Source organism: Zonotrichia leucophrys, chromosome 14 (genome assembly GCF_028769735.1).
Source record: "Zonotrichia leucophrys gambelii isolate GWCS_2022_RI chromosome 14, RI_Zleu_2.0, whole genome shotgun sequence".
Classification (NCBI taxonomy): Eukaryota; Metazoa; Chordata; class Aves; order Passeriformes; family Passerellidae; genus Zonotrichia; species Zonotrichia leucophrys.
In genome coordinates this window covers 11,953,024-11,977,518 of record NC_088184.1, presented here as the reverse complement: position 1 = coordinate 11,977,518, position 24,495 = coordinate 11,953,024, and the positions used below count along the sequence as shown (strand labels likewise).

The window sequence follows — 24,495 nt, the reverse complement described above, 5'->3', positions numbered from 1 at the left end:
ACGTTCTTTCAAAACACTTGAGAGTTGCAGTGTTTTTTAAAACGATACAAAGCCTTTTTCCTCTCCTGTCTTATCTCAGCCCCTTTGTGTGTCTCAGGGTTCTTGGAGCACAGTGCACTCAGAAGCCATTAGTCACCTATTGGCACATTTGGGAGGCTGATAGCTTTGAAAATCTGATCCTTGTGAGCTCAGAGTGCTTGGTCACATCGGGTGCACACAACACCAGATTCCCTGGCAGCACAAACACAAAGTGACAGCAGGATGTGGACACGACTGCCTGTCCTTGCTGCTGAAGCAGCCCTGGTGCTCAGTGCCATGACAGTGCTGACTGAGATGGCAAAACAGCCAGCCTGGTGTCTGCCCCTCCAGGAGCATCCTCCAGATGCAGCCAGGACAGGATTCTTCAGGACAGGACTTTCTCTCCTGAGTCAGCTCTTGTCTACAAAGAACACGAAATCATTGCCCAGGCACTGCATGTTTGTGCTCCTCAGTTTCCAAATGCTGTTTTCAGGCTGCCCCTTGTCACAGACATATTTTCTGGAAAACCCTTTGCTAGGGTTTTTTCTCCTGAGAAGCTGAGAACCCTCAGAGGAAAAGAAAAACAATGATTATCTGCTGCTGTGGAATGCAATAGGTGCATTTTTGATTGGTCTCATGTGAGTTGTTTCTATTTCACAACCAATCACAGGTCCAGCTGTGTTGGGACTCTGGTCAGCCACAAGATTTTATGATCATTCCATTCCTTTCCTTTTGAGCCTTCTGATGAGCTCCTTTCTCTTTTCTTTAGTGTAGTTGTAGTATATAATTTTCTTTTAATATAATATATATCATAAAATATCAGCTTTCTGAAATGCAGAGTCAAGATTCTCATCTCTTCCCTGGTCCTGGGACCCCTGCGGACACCACCACAGCCCCTCACAGCAGCAGGAACTCTCCTCTGACAGGGCTTTCCAAGTCCCCCTTTCTCAGTGAGACCTGGTGATGGTGAGAAATGCCAAATGCCAAATGTCCATGGCAGGAATTGCTGGAAGTGCTGCTCACCCCTGTCTGCAGGGCACATGCCAGGAGAGCTGGCACACTGACTAGAATAGGATGCTCTGGAGGCTTTGCTTACCTGGGATTCTTCAGCTCCATCTCTGCCTCTCTCACCCTTCTCCACCAAACTGGGATTTCTCCATCATCAGCAATGAGAAAGAGAGAGAGAGACAGAGACAGAGAGAATCCATGGTGGATCTGGATTCCCAGCTGATGTTCTTTGGCTTCCAGGCATGCAGGGAGTTTGCTCTGGGCTGGGGTCTGTCTGGGTCAATGGTGCCATTGTTCCTTTGTTGTTTGAGAGAGCTCCACCCCACAATGCATAGCCTTGTCCTGTCCATCACCAGCATCTCCTGAGCAGGGGAGCAGCAGGGAGATGTGCTCTCAGACCTCCACCAGCAGCTCCAAATCCACAAAACACTTGGGCAGCAGGAGCAAGCTGCTCTCTGAAGGATGAGAGAACCAAGACAGACCCAAACTGGAGACTGATGGAATTTGTTTTCTTGCCTGATTTTCTTCTGGATCATCCTGCCATTCCTCTTCACATCCAACTCTACTGCCCTTTGTGATACCCATCCCTAAGGTCAGCAGCTCTTTGCTCCTATCCTCTCTTCACTCTTTCCAGCACCACCTTTTCAGAGGTGCAACAGGAATTACAGCAGTGGAACAATTCCAGAGTTTGATGCCTATTGTCAGAAATGAGATACCAGGATGTCCTGTTGCCTCCCGATGAGTCTGACCCACCAAAGCACCTAAATCTAGGCTCCTGCATGGCTTAATCCTCCTGAAATATTTATGGTCTCTCAAAAAATCATTCCTGGTGCTGTTGCCTCCCGAGGCGCAGCCGGATGAGATTTCCCAGCTGGGCACTAGATGGCAAAACATCCCGAGAAAGGGAATTTCCCACCTCGGCTCTTTCGGAAGGGGCTGCGGGAGTTTGGAGAGCGTTTGAATATGCAGAAGTTGCAAATGCGAACACAGAGAGAGAGAGAGGAGGTGATTTGTATTCCTGTCCTACCTTTGGGCAGCAGTGTTTGCGTACACGCGTCTGGAGCTGTTTCCTCCTCTGCTGCTCTCCCGCTGACAGATTGTGGCCACAGAGCTTCAAATATGCAAACAGCAAGCCCCGGTGAGGGCAGAGCCGTTTTTCTGTTTGCAGAGATGTTCTGGTTCCCTGTGCAGGCACGGGTCAGGGGAACGTGCAGCACATGGCCTGAGGATGCCTCAACCTTCAGCCCTGGTAGTGCTGCCATCCTCCTCCTCTGGCCTCTCCAAAGCAAAGAACAGGCCATTTCATAGAACCATAGACTGGCTTGGGTTAGAAAGGACCTTAAATATCATCTAGTTCCAACTCCCCTGCCATGGGGAAGGATGCCACACCAAGATTTGGTTGCTCAGATCTCATCTGCCCTTGAACATTCCCATGGATGGGCACCCACAGCCTCTCTGGACAACCTCTGCCAACCCTTTTGGCTCCTCCATGCCCTGTGTGACTTTCTCCCTTCTCCTCTCATGTTCTCTGTCTGGTGGAAAAGGTGCAGATGTTGCAATCCTGAGGGTCTGGAATCCTGTGCCCTTTACCCAGCAGGTTCTGCCCTCCACCATTCCCTGCTTTGCCCAGTTGCAGAGTCCAGAGCAGGTGGCTGAAAGACCTGAAAAGAGACAGGTCCTCAGCTCCTTGCCCTCATGATTCCCTGCTGGCAAATGCCATCTTTTTATTCCCCTGTGATCAGCCCCTGATGGGACTCAGGGACCAAGAGACTCAAAGTGATGCCACTCATTTTCATTTTGGCCTTCCCTGCCAAAAGCTCTCCTTCCTCAGCTATAAAACATCCAGCACTGGGCTCTGCTGGCAGGTGGGATCTGGAAGGAACCTACAGATAATTGACCTCAAAAGCTGCTTTTTCCTTTTCTTGTAGCTCTCAGGATGTGAATTCTCACAGGCACCTCTCCTGACTCTGCCCTTCCACAGCCCATCAGCTATTTAAGGTGCTGATTTTGCAGATCCCAGAGGCAATACTGGCCAAAATGGGTGAGACATCTCCAAACCCTGATGCTCTGCTTTGCTGGTGACATGTATGGATGCAGACATCCCTGCTCTGGGGAAGCTGGACTGGAAGAAAAAGCAGCTGAGATCACCATTAAGGAGGAGATATGGGGGGATTTGGGATTTGCTCTGAGCTGTGGGCACCCTCAGCCTGAATCACACGAGTCTGGTGGAGCCCTTTAATCCCAGGGGAAGGTATCAGGAGGGGATGCTTTGCCAGCTCCACAGCCTGGCAAACAGAGGGGAAAATGTGCTGAAAGCTACGACTTCCTGAGCATGTTCTCTGTCTGGAATCTGCCTGCAAAACAACTCAAATTTCTCAAAGGGGTTCATTATTCAAAACTATTTGCTGAATAATTTGTCTGAGTAATTGCAGGTCTGAAGCTTGTCAGCAAACAATTCGTTGTGAGCATCTGGGCAGGCAGCTGGAGCCACGCTCAGGTTTTGGTCTGGGGGTGGAGAACCCCACAGTTGGGTTGGGTAGGAAGGGTAAACAGACTTGTGTACAAAATCAGGATCTGGAGAGAAAAAAAGAAAAAAAAATATTGTGTAATCTTAAAATAAGCTGCTTCCACCCTGGTTTCTAGATATAACTGACCAAAATAATCTGGCAGAGAGAACTGGGCATTGAGGACCAGCCCTGGGCTGCCACATCCCTGCATGTGGTGTGTGGCTGTGTCCTGCAGCTGCCCCCATGTCCCCAAGCGAGCAGCCAGAGTGGTCCCCAGGCAGGGAAAGGAAGGGAAAGGAGCAGGAGATGGGGAAGGAGGAGCTGCCTCCACCCTTGCAGCACCCTGAACACCATGGGTAGAGCTGGAGGAACCTGTCACACACCCCTGTCCCTAGGAAATGCCACCCAGCAGCTCTGACAATCCACACACACACTTGGAGAAGGAGCAGAGAGGGACTGGAAGCGTTTCCACCATTCAGGGCTCAGCAAGTGCACAGCAGCACTGGGCTGGGTACCAAAGCCATCACTCAGGCTGTGTTTCCTGCTGAAATCATGAAATAATAGATGTCCAATTAACTGGCAAAGCAAGATGCAAAGAGAAATATTGCTTGCAGAGAGCTGGCATAGTGCCCATGGAGTTATAATAAGAATATTTTATTTGCCTGGGCTATAGATAACCTATTTCTCTTCTCTGTCTTGCTGCCTCTGGCATTCCTGAGAGGAATATGGGTTTTCTTGGAATAACTTCTCTTTTCCAGCAATCTCTAAAGTCCTCTCACATTCCACCAGCTCAAATTTATTTCAAATACTGCTAGACTAAACACAGCCCTAATAGCTGGTGTTAGAGACTGGAGTACCTGACACACTCAAACTGCACAGATTGCAAATTTGAAGTTGTGGTACTTTTCAAAACGTGCCTGTGTGGGAGCAGAAAGGAGAAGAGGGGATAACCTATTTCAGCCTTTAGAATAGGCAGAGCAGGAAAAGTTAGAGCAGAAATAGAAAAAGGGAAAAAGAAAAAACAACACCCTAGGATAAAAAATTAATTTGCAGGGAAAAAATCCTACTTCACATTGCAGTTTCCTAAGTAAAAAATAAAACTACAGAGGTGCCAATAGGACTGGACAGATGTCAGCTCACCACCAAGCTGCCCAATAAGTTATTAGAATCCATTGGATGCAGAAAATCTTGTGCACTGTGCCCTGGAGCCAATACAAGGCACGTCCTGCACATCCCTGAAAAGCACAACAGGAAAGGTTCCAGCTGCAGCACGCCAGCCTATCAACCACACATGATCCAGATTAAGGGTAACCAGCACAAACTAAAGCCTCTGAACAAGGTGTCCAGCAAAATGAGATTTTTAATGAGTCAGTCCCTCCCTGCAGGCACTGGAACTGTTTGCTTAACTTGTCATGGAGCCACAGCCCCGGGCAGGAAAAAGCTGATTCCCTTTAATTGTTGCAGCCATTAACCTAAAGCCAGTCCTCTGTAATTCTCTGTATCTGTTTGGCCCAAGAGTGTTCCCAAACCCTTAGGAACAAGCCAGCAGTTGTAGCCTGGGTAAAACTGGAGGCATCAAGCAGATAAGTGACTCACTGAGGGTCAGAGCATGACCCATTTCAGAGCTAAGAATGGAAAATCCTTTGCCTCTCAGCCTTGTATCCCAATTGCATTCCTAATGGCCTCTGATCTTGGGGAAGGCAGTGCAAAGGAAGTTCAACACACAGAGAGGAATTTATTTGAATTAAACAGCTATGGAAACAGCCCAGAACATGACCTGTGAATTCTGTTTCCTGCTATCTTCCCTTTTAATTCTTAAATTTTTTTCTTCTCAAGCCTTTCATTCACAAAACTCTTTTATTCTTCCTGTCTTTTGTATTCTTAAACTTCTCATTTTGCAGTATTTCTCTTTATTTGCAGAGAGCAGACTGGAGAAAACCAAGAGGCACATCCCTAATGGGAAGAGAGCCCTTAACATCACCTGCCAGTTAATCCCTTTGCTGCTGGTGGCTGCCCCTTTCCCATCCTGGCAGCAGCTGGGAGCACAGGGATGGATGGCTGTGGAAATGTGCAACGTGAGCTCGGGGTTCTGCTCTGTGAAGTGATGACAGAGTGAGAAGGAAAACACAGGATGCAACTGGAGGGTGGGAGATGTTTCCTCTGCACCGCTCTGGGAGCCCAGCACAGCCCCAGTTCTCACCAGGGCAAGCCTGCTGCAGGTGCAAAGAAGCAATCAAGGAACCAAAAACACAATGAGACAGCCTTTTCCTGCCGCTTCTTGACCTCATCCTTTCTCAAACCAAACACTGCTGTTCTTTCAGTGGGGGGGGGGGAAAAATCCCCTGTTGCTTTTGACCAAACAAGAAAAGAAGCAAAACAAATCCCAGTGCAGCTCCTGCTGTCTGTGGGTGCCTGTGTGAGCCTCAGCTCCTTGCAGCTGTGGGCAGGGAGCAGCAGCAGCACAATGGGCTCAGAAATGCCTTGCCAGGGTCAGGCAGATCAAGCCAAACACGTGTAATTTCCCCATTTTTACTTGGAAGGCACCACATGAGATCCTAGAGGCGAATATATGACATCTAATAACTCCCAGAAGGGAGAATCACAGAGTCGTTTTTTGTTGGAAAAGACCTCCAAGGTCAGTGAGTCCCAGCTTTGATCCAAGATCAGAAGATGAGAGGGAACCCAGGCTGCCTCCAAGGCCATGCCCACATGTTGGTCCTTCCCCAGCTAATTAACTCCATCCTGATGGAATTCCATTGCACTCCCAGTAAAACACACACCTCTAGAAGGGCCAAGAAAGGATCCTACAGAGAGACCTTGCTTGTGGCATCACAATCTCCATAGTGTGGGAACAGGCCTGTCCAAAGCAAACACCAGCTAAAAAAACCCCAACAAAAATAAAGAAAAGATCAAACTCAGAGCTGAGAGCAAGGCAGCCAATTGCTGTGTGTTCCTGCACTAAGTGGCATCCCTGCAAGGAGCAAGTTGGAATATTTTAGCAAAAATATTCCAGCAAAGAATCCATTTCTGGCAACGAAGCTGTATTGGAAATTTCCTTCCAATCGACATGGCCAAAAAAAAACCCCAGCTAACACTTCCAGCAGCAGCCTAATGTATACTGAAAACTTATTCCTGAATATTGGAGAAAAAAACAAAGAGAGAAAAAATAACACAAAACCCACTCCACCCCCAAAAAACTTGTCCCTCATTGTCTTTTTAGCCTAAAATTATGAGAGCTAAATTTTCACTGGTGTTTCAATTCCGAAGGCAAACTTTGCAAGCAGGCAGTTTTCTTATTGAAAATACAGTGAAAAGCACAGATCCCAAACCTGCAGACTTTCCAAAAGCCAGGAACTGTGCCCAAGCACACTGACCTTTTGCTAAGCTCTAAAAAATGTAATAAATGCAAAGTGCAACAGCATCTGGAACCTGCCCTGACATCTTGAATTCACATTCTCACTTGCTGATGAAAGATGCTTTGCTTCTTCTTTTAAACAAGTTTGATTCTTCTTTTAAATAAGTTTGCTTCCAAAAACTTTGCTGTAGCTTGGAGCCACAACTGTGCTGAGGGTCTGGTCCCAACCTGACCCAATTTTGGTACATGAAGGGCCCTCAGCACACAGCAGCTTCATCCTGCTGCTCTGCCCCTACCTGGTGCTGTGGTGGAAGAGAAACACAGTTTGTCTTGGTCTTACAAAGAGCTTTTGTTTCCATGCTGCTCCCAGAACCCTCAATTTCCTCAGGAAAATCTGTGTGTGTGATGCAAAATCAATCCAAGAATTGCTTCTGTCTGGGAGTATCCATGGAATAACACCACAAATTTTACTGCCACCATAGGCTGTACTCACTGGGAGTATCTGTGGAGTAACACCACACATTTTACTGCCCACCATAGGCTGTACTTGCTCTCCTGTTGCACCTGGCAGGGCTTCAAAGGACACCTGGTGCTATTTTGAGAATCCAAGAAATCCAGGAAGCTCAGATTTGAGGCATCTAAAGAAGAAGAGGGAAACCCAACACACCCAACATGATTCCATCGTTTTGGGATTGACTCCCAGCCCCACTAACCAGGGCCTGGATCCATGCAGGGCACACTGGAGGGTGCAGCCGTGCCTGGGTTCACCCTCTGGGTGCTCAGGGGAGCTGGAAAAGGGACAAAGCACACAGGATCAGGGATGGACAGACAGAGGGACACCCACAGCCACCAGCAGAGCTGGATTGTCCCACACCCACAGCATACTGGTGGCTGCACAGCACAAACCATCCCAGGACACAACAGGGTTTGCTCAGGAAGGCTAACAAAAACTGGGTTAGTCAAGAGAAATGTCCTAGAATCCACAATCCATTGCAATGTGGTAATTGTGACCATAAAAATGATCCTCTGCTGGTAGAAAACTGAAAGCCATCACTTGATTATATTTCACTCCATCAGAAATGTGTTCCTATAAATGTTTCACAGGTGTTCACCTGCCCAGAGCTGTGGATTGGTTCTGACACCTGACTTAACATTCACAATACTTAAAATACAAGGGAAGATAATCAAGGAACACAAATCTAGGTCATCCTGACCTGCAGCAAGAACCTTTATTCGGAATTCATGCATGCCCAGCCTGCTACTGGGTAGCTGTGTCATGCCAAGGGGGGTTCCCCACTGTGCACAGCAACACCCAGCACTTGAGAGATGCTTATACAAACTCAGTTCACTGATTTATCATTAGCTAAAGGTCACCAAAGGCTTTGTAAAAAGCTTTATCCTCTCAGCATGATCATTCTAGGTGACAAATACTTCTGATTTACCCAAGACACAAAATATACAGAGTCAGAAATCAATAAAGCACGCAAAGGTTGAGGGAAAGAAAAACTGGAGACAGACAGAAGTGTCCAATAACATGTGAAAGGTCAGTGGCACCATCTCTCCAGCACTTCCACCCCCCATGGACATGGCCCTGCTTGCAGAGAGTGACAGCTGGCAGAGCTGCAAGCCTTTCTCCCCCAGCACAGGTGAACCCTAGGCCACCACTCCTCTTAGTTTGCTCTAAATGTTTGGTCCAAGTGCACAATGCCCAGCAGAATTTCAGATAATCTGTACATCCTGTATCAGAACCTCTTGGATTTTGCCTGCTGCATTATGTTAAGCTTTCACTAGCTGATTTTTCAATTGTTTCTTTCCTCCTCTATTTCAGCCCCTGGAGGAGCAGACAGGACAGGTCTCCATGCAGCAGATGGCACCTGGTTTCTCAGCAGCCCCTGTTTTCTCAGCATTTGCCCACTGCACAGAACCCCCATTCTGTTTAGAGATGCCCTCCACTCCCCCCACCCTTTTTATCCTTCAGAAACACATCCCCAGCCCAGCTCCACTCCCTGCTGGCCACTCTTTTGGCCACCACTGCCTTTTTAACACATCTTCTTGGCTCTTCTCTGTCCCCTGCACTCCTCCCATGTTTTCCACAGAGACCTGTGTAGTGTCCAAACAAAACAAGAGTCGATCCCAATGGCATTTTGTTCCATCCATTTTGAATTCCTACAATGACAGAGAAATAAACACTGAAACTGCAGCTTCTCCGCCACAAAATGTGCCTTTGCCAAAGCTGTGTGTGATCCATCTGCCCGGGGGATAAAACATGGAATTCATGAAGGCACTGCTTGGTGGGTCAGGAAAATTCTCCCTCATTTGTTGAACACATGGTCTGGGCCAGACTGGGAGTATTTTGATGCTGGCACAGTCTGAGGATGAGAATCTGAGACAAAATTACAAACCCCCTCATCAGGTGAGAAGTGCCAGCCCTGCTAATGGCATCCCAGCTGGCTGAGCACACTGTGCTCAAGAATGCCCAGCATTTCCCCAGATGAAGAAAGACATTTTGCTCAGATTGATGGTACTCTCTGTGCCTCCTCTTCCTCTGGAAGGCAGCCAGGGGCAGAGCAGGATGGTGAGCTGGGACCTCTGCATTTCTGTGGCAGAGTTTTGCTCACAGACCCGCATGAGCCCTTGAGCTGTCCAAAGCATATGTGCTCCTTGAATCAACACAGCTCTCATGCCAACAGCTTCCAGATCAACCCCATGGTAGAACCTGCCTGGATTGAGGCAGTTCTGCATGGCTTTCACTGCCAGCACTCCCACCCAGATCACTGATCCTCCCCAGACCTCCTTTGGACACAGGAGCTCCCCAGAACACAGGTGTCTACCACTCCCATTTATGAAGGACAAACAGGAGGAACTCACCAAAGGGCTCTCACAGCTACAATTAGCATCCTGATAATTTGATACATGCTCTTTGGCTCTGTCTCATGGTTTGAGGAGGAAAACATAATCCATTACATGAATCTCTGTGTCACATCATTCCCTGCAATGGAAATTCCTGCTGCCCTGCATCCCACCCCAGCCTGGGGGTCACTGTCTCTCTCCAAATGCAATGGAACAGGTCCAGAGCTCACAGCCCAGCTGGCAAGGACACAAATACCTGAAAAGCCAGATATAAAAGGCAATAGTCCTAAAGAATAAACAGTGAGAAAAGACTGATCAACAGCCACATTTGCTTGCCCTGCTTCCCCTCTGGGGCAGTCTGCTAAAATTACTGCAGCATTCTCCATTAGCACCTATGGTGTGACCCTTGGGGATGTCCTGGGCAGGGCTAAGAGTTGGATTCGATGATCCTTGCAGGTCTCTTCCAGCTCAGGAAGAGGGTGACTATGATTCTGTGCTTTTTAAAATCGGAGAGGAGAGGAGAGGAGAGGAGAGGAGAGGAGAGGAGAGGAGAGGAGAGGAGAGGAGAGGAGAGGAGAGGAGAGGAGAGGAGAGGAGAGGAGAGGAAGGAGAGGAGAGGAGAGGAGAGGAGAGGAGAGGAGAGGAGAGGAGAGGAGAGGGAGAGGAGAGGAGAGGAGAGGAGAGGAGAGGAGAGGAGAGGAGAGGAGAGGAGAGGAGAGGAGAGGAGAGGAGAGGAGAGGAGAGGAGGAGAGGAGAGGAGAGGAGAGGAGAGGAGAGGAGAGGAGAGGAGAGGAGAGGAGAGGAGAGGAGGAGGGAAGCCCCGCTGGCTGCTGAGCATCACTCCCAAACCAGCACGGGGCTCTCCATCATCCCTTCTGTCCCAGCCCAGGGCTCTTCCACACCACTCCCAGCACAGCATGGCACTCTGCCACAGCCCCCAGGGCAAAGTCTGAGCTGGATACCCAATTTGATTGAATCAAGGATAGAGCAGAGCTGCACTGTGCCAGCTCCAGAGCCACTCATCCTCCCCATCTCTTTCCCAAGCAGCCAGGTATCAATGGCTTTATTAACTTTTGCTGTATTTATCCCTCCTACCCTTGACTAGAGGGTTTATGAGCAAGACCAGCGTGGGCAAGCCCTTAAATTCAAGCAACACGAGTTTCTTTTGAGGCACCACACCCCACACCCTCGCTGGCACCGCTGTGCACCACAGCCCTGCAGCAGCACCCTGCCAAGTCACCGGCTCTGCCCCGCGGGCGCTCCGAGGTCCAGCTTACGTAAGAGGGAACAAACTGGCTTTTCTTCACCACCCTTTCAATGCTGCCATTCATCCCCTGCCCTCCATCCTTCCAGTGCCACCTTGAAGGATGCAAAACACACAGCCAAAACATCTCGCATGTTGTCCCGGGGTGAATGTTGTCCATGGGTGATGAGTCCATAATTTTGTCTCCACAAGCGAATTAAAGGGTTAAGGCAAAAAAATACTGAGATGCAAAGGTACCCATGTGTTAAAGATGCTCCTACCCTGACAGTCATGTCACTGCCCAAAAAACAAGGAGTTCTGACCTGACAGCCCTTTCCTGGAGGACACAGGGGCTGCAAAGCCAGGTCATGTGCATCCCCCTCCACCAGAGAATCCAGCATCAAACAGCGAGGGACCAAATCTGTTCAATGGTTGTGTAAAGACTTTGGCTCTGATGCTGAGCAAGCACTAAAGATGGTTTCAGTTCTACCCAGCTGGAAACATCTTGGTCAAACCCCAGGTTATTTTTGCATCTGCACATCAGTTCTGCCTCGTTAGAGACTCCGTGCTGTCTTTGGCCAAGCGGTCAACCCCAGGGAAAAGCAAGCCAGAAGGGGAACAGGACACAACTTTGCAGACTGAGCATGAAATGACAAAGCCAGGTTTATTCAGACACAAATAGCCTGCTTCAAAGCATTTTCCAGCCCTCATGAAACTGATATGAGCATCATATCCATCTACATTCCAGGATTTTTAGCCCTCTGCTGACTTCAGGCCAGCACGGATGCATTCTGCCTGCCATTATTTGTCAAATACCAAATTCCAACTCCTTTACGAAACCAGGGGGAAGGAAGCATGGCTGGTTGAACTCTTTGTCCTTCTCCCCCCCACATACACACTTTCACATCATGAGAACAGAGCAAGAAACCCACAAAAAATGCACATTTCCAAAGCCAGAGGCTACATCCCAGTTCTGGCAACCCAGTGGTCTTACCACAAAGCTCAGCACAGCCTGGATCCCCTTTGACTTCTTAACAATACATTCACAGTGGTGGCAGGGTGGGGAAGAAGAGCTTCAAAAGGGAGGAGCAGCAAGGAACAAGTTATTTTGAATCCAGAAGCCAACCACTGCAACATGAACACTCCCCATCCGAGTTTTACTGCTCCTCCCGGGAAGAGCTTTGAAGCGTGGCAATGGAAAATGAGGAGAGAGCCAAGAGCACCCAGCATGTTGGTTGGGGACAGTTGTGCAAGCACTAAAATGTCTAAGATGTCAGTAAAGGCTGGACTTGGTGAGATGAAAAAGGGAAAGTAGGGAACACAAGGCCCTCAGTGGCCTCATGCCATCTGTACATTCTCCTGCCTGCAGTTCCAGGGAGGCTGATGGAGCCATTGGGATGCAGGCAGCTTGCTCAGCCTCACACATGGGCTGTTTTGGACCTCAGTGTGATGCAGAGCGGTGTTAGCACATAAAGCTGGAATTCACTCACTTCATCCAGCTTTGGATGTGGAAAGAGGAATCAGTGTGTTCCAAGTCTCCCCTGTCTAGCCAGTGTCAGCAAGGGAGCCTTGGAAAAACCTTCTTCTTCTATGGCTATTAAATCACAAGGCAGCCACATGGAGAGGATAAACTCCCACACCACACGGAGCAGCTGCTGGGCAGCTTTTGCAGCCATTTTGCACCTTGTCTGCCCACTGCACAACCAGGACCTTGCTGCCAAAAATGGTCACACTGCAAACCATTCCTCCCCTGGCCTGGATGACTGCCAGCCAGTGACCTTGAGAAGATGTTCCTGGGACAGGCTGTGGCCAGGAATCACAGGACAAGTGTGGCTGGGGAGGCAGCAGCTGGTTTGCAGGGTGGCACTGGGATCCAGCAGCCAAGCACTGCTCAGAAGGGCAGGAAGAGTGAGGACCAGAGCAGGGGAAGCAGCTGGTGGGAAGCTCACACAGCATCTGTGCTTTGGCCCCAGCCCCCCATGCCTGCACATACTAAATATCAATTACATGGAAATTAAAAGAGGAAAAAATAAACACTTTGAAAAGACAAGAGATGAAAACATCCACACTGTGTTTTTTGAAGAGAGGGATGAACCCACCCTGAAGAAATGTAAATGTAGCAGGAATCAAGAGACTCCCGGGATTACTCATTACAGGAGACGAGACTCCACATCTCTCTGTTTTGCAGCAATTAACTGTTAACTGGGGAAAAAATTGAATAGATCAACACTTTCCTATTATTAGTTTTAAATAATGACTCAGAAGCAGGCACTTCCTTTTCCCCCAAGCTATGAGGAGCAAAGCACCAAGACCCTGACGACGGCTTCAGGCTCATTTAAACTGCAAATTTCTCTGCACAAATTACAGGAGAGTGGTGTGAGTACAAGGAGAAACAAACCCTTTGTTTTGAGTCTAACTACCAGCAATTACCTCTCATTTATAGGTTATAAAGCTTGATACAGCACATTTATTAGAAAGAGCATGGAGTGCCCAGATGTACTTGTGCAGAAATTGGGGAAGTGAGGGGAGAAAGAGAGAGGAAAAATCACGCCTGCTGATGGCCTTGGAGAGAAACTGAGTAAAAAGCCAACACAAAGAAGTCTCCCCAAAACACAGAGCTGTCTCCCAAGGCCTGACCTTGGACCTTAATCACCAATACCATCTACAGTCCAGGGAAATAATTAGGCATTTCAGCTCTGAAAGAGTTGCCTGCCTAATCTGCTAAGCAAACAGTTTTTGCAGAGCAATTCAGAGAGAGAAAGAGAAGCAGATTCAGCTGATGAGACACAAAAAGTCTCTAAAGGCATTAATTTCCTTTGGGAAGCAGCCCACATGCTCCCAGCACAGTGGGAACCATCACTCCTGCAGCAGGTCCCAGCAAGGCAGATGATCAAATCTGCATCAGCCATTTGGAATAAGCAGAAAGGCAGCAGATGAGGATGTGGTGTCACGAGCAGTAGCTGGAATGCTGAAAACAGAAAAACTTTGAGTTGACCTTGACATCTGCTTATTTAAAGAAACCTTTAGGATCTTCTTCTCCCTGGGATAAGCATTTACAACCCTGCCATGTTCCCTTAAAGCGTGCACAGGGATGATGAGGACACAACCCCTAGGAACATCCCCACCCTCCTGGAATGGGACAAGGCATGGGAATGCTCCACACTAGCAAAGTATAGGGGCTGAAGCTCAGCTTTGTGGACAGCAGAGCCCCACACTGCTTTGCCAAAAGGTCAGGCAGTGCAGAGGTGCTGTGTTGGCCACCTGCATGCCCCAAAACACCCCACAGGACTTGCTGTCACTGCTCCCAATGCCATTTCCTTCCTGTGACCCTGGTGTCACACTCCACACCTGTGAGCAGTGTGAGTCAGATCCTTCAGGGTGTTCTTCCAGGCCTGTTTGGCAGAGTCAGGCACTGACCCATCCCACTGCCTCAAGCCCATCTTGGAGTGACCACCAGCAGCCACCACCACCACCATCCCATCCAAGTGCTCTGCAAACCTTGGACCTCTGAAACAGCAGCCCTGAGACAACACACAGAGGCAGTACATAATTTCTTGGGGTTTTCTTTTACTTTTTTTTTTATTCCTTCCCTTCCTTTGCCATGACACACGCTTTGTTTTAAATATCTTAAATATATTAATTTTAAAAAGTATTAATAAAAAGTTACTGAAGGACATGATTGGCAGAGTGACCAAGGGCAGCAACCCATTGCAAAGTATGGGGGCATTTTAAAAAACAGAAAACAAATGATAATCCAAAAAAAAAGGCATTTTTTGCATATGCAGAGCTGGCTGTAATACCCTGGACTCTGGCATTATTGTAAAAATGGAAGGGGAAGCAGTAGAAAAAATATATTCCATTGTACCAACTTGCATTGGGAAGGGAGTTAAGAGCAAAAACGAGGAGGATTGAAACATTTTTGGTATTTCAGATGTTCCCTCCCACACCCACTGCCCAATCACTCTCAGTCTTTAAGCAAGTTTTCTGGCTTGGGGTAGCCAAAGAGTACAAAATCAGCTTCATAAAGCTTGTAGAGCTGCTGCCTCCAAGCCAGTGGGATTTTGGCAAACCAGTTATCTTCCCAGCTGCTGGCAGTCCTGTTTCGGTAGCTGGGTGGGAAGCGAAGCAGCCTGTCCACTTTGAGGAGCTGCAGTAAATAAGCAGCATCCTCATCCAGCGTCTCCAGCTTCCCGATGAAATCATAGTCTATCTGGCACGGGTGGCACAGACGGTAAACCTGCCTCCAGTGCTCATTGAACGGGGCCATCTTCTCTGTCCTGGGATCCAGTAAGTACTGGATGAAGTCAGAAAAGGAGACTTTGAGGCCCGCCCCGAAGGCCTCGCTGACGGAGGTGGGAAGGTTGGTGTGGTTGGAGTAGAGCTTCAGCATGGGGATGGCGAAACGCCGGTAGAAGTCCTCGTTCTCCAGCTCGAACTTGCTGCGGAAAGCGGAGATGAGGCGGACGAAGGGGTCTCGCACGAAGAGGAACTTGGTGTATTTCTTCAGCTTGATCTTCATCAGGTGCCGCGAGAACTTCCCGTAGCGGCGCCAGAACTTGTTGAAGGTCAGGTGGGTGCTGGTGTTGTGGACGTGCTCGCGGGGGATATCCAGAGGGTTCCTGTAGGGCACCCCCTGGTCCAGCAGGCTCTCACTCAGCACGATCATCACACGCTTCCAGTTGGTGCAGGCCACCTTGGGCACGTAGCAGTAGATGACGCCGTGGCGGTCATCCACAATCAGGTGGTTGAGCTCGTAGTTGGGAATGTCATCGAAGGAGCGCTCCTTGGTGGGGAAGGTGAAGCTGGAATTGGCACAAAACTCACGCAATGTTCTCTGCCTCTCTACCTGCAGCTTCTCTTGGTCCAAGCTGGTCCTGTCCTTGTGTGTAGACCAGTCATAGCCCCGCACGTTCTCCTCCAAGTTACTCACCACAGGCTTGTTGGAGCCCTGGACGAGGAGCTGCTCTGTCTTTCGGGGGATAGAGCTGTTCTGTTTCAGACTTGAGCTCAGCAGCTTTGCCAAAAATTCATCTACATCTGGCAAAGTTTCCCAGTCCTCACCTGCTGCGATGGCGCCTGGGGAGTGGGGTCTGGAGAAGGATGTGTGCAGGTAGAAGTGAGCTGTGCCCACGTTGTCCCAGTACACAATGATCAGGAGGATCATGAAGATGGAGACCAGCACCACAGACAGACGGAGGAGCCGTGCTTTGGTCATCCTGACACTACTGTGGTAGCTGGCTTTCACCTGGACTCACCTCTGGCTTGTGGAGTGAGGCTTGGGATCCAGCATGGTGCTGCAGAGCAGGAGCCTAGAAAGGTATGAGGAAAGAAAAGTTAATCCTTAAGAAATCCTTCTTGTTTGGAGAGAATGACCTGGCACAGTCAGAACTTGTGGGTATGACCATCCCCATTTCCACATGGGGAGAGCTGTGAGAAGTGCCCCACTGGAAAGGGGCTCATCAGAACATGGCCTGTCAGTTGTCACTTCACTGGGAACAGGTGAAACCCTATTATCAGTACACTGTCTACAGACTTCTGCTGCATCAGAAAGCAGCTCGGCAGGGCTGTGTGTACAAAGATGTCACTGGCTGCTGCTGAACTGCACACAGGCTGCCTGATGAGTACAAAATGTGGGAGCAGCAGGTGAGAGAGCAGCCTGGGGCCAAGCTGAGGCTCTGCTGGGAGCATCTGAGATATGTGGGGGACAGGCAGCAAAGGGTGGAAGGGAGTGGGACAATTTCCTAAAGGTCAGGATTTGGTTGCCCCTTTTGTGCCAGATCAGGTGGCCTGACAAAACCTGGACAAAATACACGGTGGAGCTGAAGGTGGCCAGAGACCCCAATGTGCTGCTTTGTGCCACACAAGGAGACACACACTCTGAGGTCTGAGACTGGCTGGACCATTGCTCAGCAGCAACTCAATCTGGTGCTGGGACCAAGCTCCTCACTTCAGGAGCAGCAGCCTGGAGTCTGAGGATGGCATCACTTCTTGCAGCTCAGTCCTCCTGAATGCTGCATCCTGCCCTCTGCCTGAGTGTGAGTGAGTGTGCCTGAGTGTGTGAGAGTGTGCCCGAGCGTGCCCTTGCTCCTGCCTGGCTGTTTGCCTCACTGCTGGGCAGGAAGGCTCTGAGCAGGGCAGTGCCCAGGACAAGGCACAGGTCTGTGCCCAGCTGTGCCAGGATCGATCCCCACCCCAGCATCCCTGCACTGCACAGCCCATAGAGACTCTGTGGAAAAGAGCTGCCTGGCCAAAAGCAGACATTATAATGTGTCGCAATTTTATCAGTTTCATAGCAGTCATGGCTTTTTATCAATATCAAGTTTCTGGAATTCAATTATTTCAAGAGAAGTTCTGTTTAAATTTAAAAAAATAGTAAAATATAATGATTTCAGGCCTAGAGCTTACTGAGGCAAGTCTGAGAGTATTAAAATATACAACCACACACAGAAAGTCTGCAGAGCCAATTACCTTGCAGACCTCCTTGATTTTTACACTATCTAACACATAAGAAGAAAGAAGCCTCAATCCATGATTTCAGCTTTTGGTATCACTGTGTCTCATCTCTGCATGAAGGTGCTCTGTGCTGAAAACAAATTCCTTGTTGGAGTTATGAATAGAGGGCTGAAGGTGCCACTGCCTCAGTGGCTAAAGCAAGTCCCTGCTGAGAGAACATCACTGACCTGAACACACCATCTTATCTACTCTGTGTGAAGGCACCCAGTAGGTGTTATCTCCATGACCTCTCTTGGTAGCTATTTCATTTTGCCAGGAACAAAGATTACACAAACAGCTCTCCTACAATCCCCCGCCAAGGGATACAGTCCTGATAAGAGCCACACATCAATAAAAATCTAGAGGAGAGATTACCTTTAACTGAATGATTTTGGAGATTAAGGGTGCTCTGGTAAATCTGTGTTCATGCCCAGACACTGTTGAGTCAGGACCTCTTTTGCTGCTTTAATGTAATTTATATTTCTGTCACACTCAACACTAACAACTCTTGATCACCAAAGACAGGTGAGAAATAAAGAGGCAGCTCAGATCATCCATTCTGAGGGGTGCAGCAGGTTTGAGATTTTTGCTTCAACCAGCCCCATCTTTTCACTGTTGTCTGCTTTCCAAGACTCCCAGCCTCTTTCTTCCCACAAGATCCTCAGGGAACAGCCATCTCCCCACCCTGCTGCATGTTTTCTGGTCCAAGGCTCTGTGCAGAGGCAGGCTGGCAAACCAGCCCTGAGCTCTCCCCAAGCCAGCAAGGAGCCAGTGCCTACAGCCAGGGAAGAACAGCACAGCAAAGTGAGGTACAAGTAGTTACTGCAATGTTCTCCACCCCTCCAAGCATGGTCCAGGCTCTGATTATAAACACAGAGCAGCACCTACAGATAAAAAAACAAGAGCTGTCCTTTCCACAGACATCCTAAATCTTTCCAATGACTTCAGCACAAACCCTGCAAACACCAGGTTTGAAAACAAAGCCACGTCAGGGCAAGCTGCCCTGAAAAGTTTTGTTAAAATGAAGGCTGGGTGTCTCTTCCCAAAACACAGAAGTTGCTCCCCAGCCAATTCACACCACCCTTAAACAACATCAACCCCACCCTACACAGAGATGCAGAAGAACTCAAGTCCAGATATGCAGAAGTGCTGAGCTCTGTCATTCCCAGGGAAAAGGTGCCCAGCACCTCTGAAGTTCACTGCAGCCTTGCAGTGAATGACTTGGTAAAAAGTCCCCTGCATGGTTGTGCTTGTGTCTCAGGAGTGACGGGTTTTAACAACCAAAGTCCAGGTTTCCAAAATTAGACAAGAATTTAGTAACAAAGAGGAACAATACCAGATACTGTTACATGTCAAAGTATTAGGTCAGCTTGTCCCAAGACACAAAACACATATCTGAAGGCTTATGGTTTCTCCACCCTGGTGTATTTATTTACAATTTGGAAGTAGGGACAGACAGAAATTCAGCAGAGCTGTAGCCTAACACAGGTTTTGCACTGCAACACCAAAAAGTGCCCTCTCCTGAAGCCGGGTTTTTATTCTGCCTGCGAAGGGGATCTGGAGGAACTGCAGACATAACGTTTTACACTCTGCAGAGCAAGAAGCAGGTATTACTCAGCAGTAATTCTCCTTGTTTAGCTAGTCAAGATTGAGGATGGAGCAGCTCTGAGAAGAAATAGAGAAATCAGCAGAGAGCTAAAGAAGGGGCAAATTACATATGTGCGTCAGCACTTCAGACCAAGCATCTGAGTCCAGCAGCAGAAGATAATGGAGGGACACTGCCAAGCCTCCTGCTTGGCACACTCCTGGGTTTGAGTTTTGCCCAAGTCTGTTCTTGCTTTTGATCCCATTTAGCTGCTCAGGGCAGGGACTGCTTCCCATTCTGGATGAATAGGGTGCCCACTGCGCACAGAATCCCAGCACGCTGCGCTTCCAGCGCCGCTCGAGCCCTCTGGGCTGCCTGGAATGCAGCGAGCCTGGAAAGCTGCACGGAGCATCCTCTCCTGCTGTCCCCAACCCAGCAGCTCCCACAGCCCTGGGCAGCACTGCAGCCTCCCAGCAGAGCTGTCCCAGCCAGGCAGGGACACATCACCCTGCTGGCAGCAGCGACAGGGGCAGGCTGGACACTGTGTGTGGCACCCACATTCCTGGGGCAAAGGGAAAGAGGGATCTTCACCAAAGCCACCCCACAATGCAGCTTCACCAAGTGCACCCCAAGGGCTCCAGCCTGCTCTCCAGGACACAGCACGCAGGCCTGCCAGAGAGTTTGGCTTTTCCAAGACACACACACACAGCAGCGAGCAGCACAGAATCAGAAAGACTCCACTTCTATTAACCCTGCCAGTGCCAGAGAGGAGTCCTGGAAAAGAGCAGTAAGACAGCTTAATGCCCCCTCAGAAGGAAAGCACTGCAGAAAACAAGAGTTGCTCTATTGATTATGAGCCATCCCCTTCCTGAGCACTTCATAAAGGATGCCAGACTGAAAGCACAAATTAGAGCTCTCTGTGCACATTAGAGGGAACGTGCCTCTGTCCTCCCCTTGCCAGAATCAAAAGGGAAAGCTTCCAGAAAGAGCCAAGAATTTACATTCAAGTTCAACCCAAAGTCACCAGCCAACAGGAACGTGCACCAGGATCCAAACAAAGCTGCCTCTGTGACACGGTGCTGGCAAACTGGAGAGTGGACCAAGTGCTATAATCACCCTACAGAGTCCCCTGAGCAGCCATCCCGTGACCATCTCCAACCTGAACCTGGCCTGGGTGTGAACCAAGAGCTTTTCTCCCCATGCCAGGCCTGGGAAAGAGGCCGTGGTCTGAGGTCACTTGTGCTATGACAGGTCAAACCCCTGCTGTGTCAAACAACCACCTCTCAAACTCATTTAGCACCAGAAAAAGGGGATGTCCCCAGCATCTTATTGCAAAAGCCATTGCAGATGCAACTCCTCGGGGGTTTGGAAACTTTATTTCCACTTCACAGCCTGATTGTAACTGTTTATTCTTAAGATAGATAAGAGCTAAAGTAATTTGTGTCTCTTTATTCCTCTCCTCTTGGCTTTATGGAACAACTACATTTTCTTCCAGCCTCTCTGCAAAAGTAACTCCAGCTCACTCACAGGAGCAGTAAGGCCACAGAAAATAAAGCAGCTTACAGAAAGGCATGTGCCAGACACAGGGGACAATAAACCCTCTCTATGAACACCAGTGGTTTTGAAAGAAATGTGCCTCCAAGGATTTGGGTGCAGATCCCCTCTCTTCTTGCTTTGGGTTTCCCCAGCAGTAGGAACTATCTCAACTCCTCCAGTGCCCACTTGATCTAACATGAGAAGATACAGGATTTCTGGCAACTTACTTGGATTTTGCCTGCTTAGGAAGACAGAAAGAAGTGGAATAAGAACTTTTAAAAACACATAAAACCCCCACCAAATCCAAATGGATACTTTCCCTTGGGGCACTTCACCAGGGATCACTGGACCCCTGCAGCCTTCTATACTTACATATCATGGTACACACAGTTATGCTTAGGGAATCAGCATCCTCTAGAAAAGTGGAATCCAATTTAATCTCCTAAAGGTGCAGGAGAACAAGTACCCACCAGTGAAAGCAGACTGTACCAATAAACAAATTTCATGCACTTGGCTATCACTCAACATTGTTTCTGCCCACCTTCCAAAAAGTCTTGCACCCTTTGCAGAGCAAGGAAGTTTTACCTCATCAAATGACACCAATACTTACATTAGTATAAATGTACACCATAAGCAAATAAATGGATCTGCTTTGCATGTTGCACCACAACTTAGCCCATATATGTTAGAGACCAGCAGAAGACCATCCTAATCTACACTTTGCCAGCACCTTGCCCACCACTGCTGCCACAAAGCTGAAGTTTACAGGCTTGGCAGCATTTGTCACCTTTTTTTTCAATATCCATACTTGGAAGTCATCACAATTTCCTGAATTTCAGGAAGAAACTCCCAAAACGCAGGACATACTGTTCATCCCTTACTTTTATCACAAACTTCCAGCACACGCACCATCCCTGGTTTCACAATCGCAGGGAGCATCTCAGGCAGCCCCGGTGCTGCAGCCGGGGCCAACAACAGCCAGGGACATTTGTTGTGTGTCACCCCTGAGAGCCACCACTGGCTGTAATCACCTTACAAACAGCAGGTTCCGGCAGTTTTGAGCTCTGCAGAGCGTTCAGGGCCGGATGCTCGGGGAGCAGCGCTGGAAGCCGGGCAGCGCCGGCTGCATCCCGGCATCGCTCCCGCTGCCCAGCCCGGCAGGGGCTGCAGAGCACCCGGCACGGCTGCACCAGCCTCAGGCCCAGCACCGGGGCTGGAGGGACTCACGGAATCGTTAAGGTTGGAAAAGACCTCTAGGATCGAGTCTCATGAACATCAATCTAACGCTGTCAAACCGTGACCCCAAGTGCCACATCTACATCCACCTCCAGGGACGGTGCCACCACCACCTCTCCGGGCAGCTCGTTCCCTGGGTCAGCTCCAGGCTGTTTCCTCTTCTTCTGGTCTTTTGATACTTGGGAGAAAAGACCGACACCCACCTGTCTACAGCCTCCTCCCGGGTGGCCGTACAGAGCGATGTGGTCCCCCCGGTCCTCCTTCAATCCGGGCTAAACCCCTCCAGCTCCCTGGGGAGCGTCCAGCCGGGAAGGTGCCGCGTGTGCGGAGAACGGGAGCTGCCCCGCAGAGCCCCCGCAGCCCCAGCCCCGCGTCCCGCCGGACCGAGCCCTACCTGGCACCGGGGAGCGCGGAGGGACAAGCGGGGACACGCCGCGCTCATAACCGGGAGCTGGTCCGGCCCCGGGGCGGCACTACCTCGGCGAGCCCCGCCCGGCCTCTCGGACAACCCCCGAGCCCTGCCCGGCCCCGCGCTCACCTCCCGCCCGGGCACCGCAGCCTTCGCCTTCTTCCCCTTCCCCTTCTTCTCCTTCCCTCCTCCTCCTCCCGCCGCGCTCCCGGCGCCGCCTCTCGCGAGACGCCGCGCGCGGGGGTCCCCGCGGGGCCGCGCAGGCGCCGCTCCGCCCGCCAGGGGCGGCCCCGGCCGCGCGCCCGCCCTCGCCTGAGGGCACGCAAGGCGGGCGGCTGTGGGGCGGCTCCTGAGCCCTCGCACCCTTCCAGCGTGAGGAGAAACGGCCATAAAATAAACCGCACGATTCACCTCAACATGTGGAAGGGCTGCCTGCCATGGAGGGGGGCAGAGCACTGGAATAGAGTGGCCAGGGAGGGTGCGGGTCTCCCTCTCTGGAGTTATCCCACACCCACCTGGACGCGTTCCTGTATTGTCTGCTTTAGGTGACTCCTCTGTGGCAAGAAGTTTGACTAGGTGATCTTCAGAGGTCCCTCCCAACCCTGAAAATTCTGTGTTCTTGTAAAAATTTAACGTAAAGTTCACTTTTAAATTAATTACAGGTTACCACACCTTAACGCTGTGTGGGTATTTAATGTCCCAGAAGCTTGGGTGGCCATCAGTCATTATAAGGAGCAAAGTTTAAATGACTGGACACAAGAAGGCTAGAAAATGTTGCTGGAAAATCCCAGCACAGTTTAAGTTCCTTTTGCTTCTCTAGTTATTTGTGATTGGTAAGAATTGAATAAAAAAAACCATTAGCCCAGCACTGAAAAGTTCCACTTTGCACAAGACATGGGCTGCAGCCTCACATCCAGGAATAATCAAACATACAAGTGATAATTTACAGATCCCACCTCCAAGACTTCAAGCCTCAGCTTTTACATAAATTAACAGACTTAAATGTAGATTTTTCAAACAGGGAAGTTTGCACATCACGTGGCTCTGTACTCTTCACAGCAGTCATGGAAAATTATCAAACTCTTTGTCACACAAACTTTCCCTTTGGAGATGCAGCCTCAGACTGAGGTGCTCAGCTCAATTCAGCTCACTTGAAATGGCACCAAACACTGCAACTTTTTCATGGTGATTCAGCCCAAAGGTATTTAGCAGAGATGTATATGCTTGGAAAGCTTCATTTTCCCTCATTTTTGGTCCTGCACTGTTTGCAGGTCATGTGAGGTCTTGTAAATCAATCCTGGCTCAGGACTTGCTGGCACAGGTTTGTCTTACACACAGTCTGTGCTTTTTTTATCTTTATTTTTATCTTTTATTTCTTTGTTTATCTCAAAGAGTCAGCTCTGGAGACAAGTGTTCCTGACCTTCCACTTGCCTGTCACGGTTTTTCCTCCTGTTTTCTGTTTCACAAGGAAAATTGGCTGCTTGCTACACTTGCTCACACCCTTGCATTGATTGCATTCCCACTTCAGGGGCTTAAGGCATTTATAAAGAAAAGTAATTAAGCTTCCTCATCCCTGGAGTGAGTTATCCCTCATCTTCCCAACAGCTAAGCAAGAGGCACAGAGAAATAGGAGCGTGTAGAGTGTCACCCAGTGAGAAACAGCACACAGGAGAATTCTTTGCAAGTGCTGCAGCTGTAAAATAGAAATAGATTTACTTCATCCATTTGAAATAAATGCCCAAACCTACCTGAGACTGTCACCTTAGAGGAGGGAAGCCACTTCTGCTTGGGGCAAGGAGTCACTGATCCATGCAATTATCAGAACCATTTTATTTGCAGCATATATAAAAAGCCCCTTAATGGAGAAGGCTGCCAGCTGAAGATGTTTGTTCCAAAAAGGAAACCACATTCCCACAGTTTACCTCCAGGCCAGTAATTCTTATCAGGGTCTTCACCTACCACCACTGCTGCCTCTCTGCCTGCAGTCAGTTCTGAAATGCTCTGTAGACAGAAGAGAGCTAAGAGCAATCCCTGGCTGCTCTCACAGCCAAACATCTGCTCACCCAAACAGCATTCCAGACGTGCAGTACACCTCCCAGCTTCACAGCAGCACACAGGGAAAGAACAGGGAAACTCTTTCTCAGGCATTTACATTTGGTTTTAATAGTCAGGGAGCCTTTTGGACGCATGGGTGGCATCCACACTTTTGCCCTGGGAAAAAACAGTGGCTTGGGCTCCATGCTGACATCTTCTGG

At 49.3% G+C, this 24,495-nt stretch overlaps 1 protein-coding gene across 3 annotated transcripts; it reads right to left on the bottom strand.

The window, feature by feature from the left end:
• Positions 1-11,583: 11,583 nt before the first annotated feature.
• On the bottom strand, positions 11,584-22,477 carry CHST12 (carbohydrate sulfotransferase 12). 3 transcript variants are annotated; one of them, XM_064726250.1, is made up of 2 exons: positions 22,369-22,477; positions 11,584-16,290 (listed from the first exon to the last, which is right to left on the bottom strand). In XM_064726250.1, the coding sequence occupies exon 2, from the start codon at positions 16,194-16,196 to the stop codon at positions 14,946-14,948; it is 1,251 nt and encodes a 416-aa protein (XP_064582320.1). In that variant the 5' UTR covers positions 16,197-16,290; positions 22,369-22,477; the 3' UTR covers positions 11,584-14,945. The 3 variants fall into 3 exon arrangements, with proteins under 3 accessions (XP_064582320.1, XP_064582321.1, XP_064582322.1); XM_064726251.1 differs by lacking the exon at positions 22,369-22,477 and adding an exon at positions 22,225-22,357; XM_064726252.1 differs by lacking the exon at positions 22,369-22,477 and adding an exon at positions 22,034-22,182.
• Positions 22,478-24,495: the final 2,018 nt, after the last annotated feature.

Coding starts and splice junctions, on each gene's coding strand:
- CHST12 (XM_064726250.1), bottom strand. CDS start 16,196: ATGACCAAAGCACGGCTCCTCCGTCTGTCTGTGGTGCTGGTCTCCATC.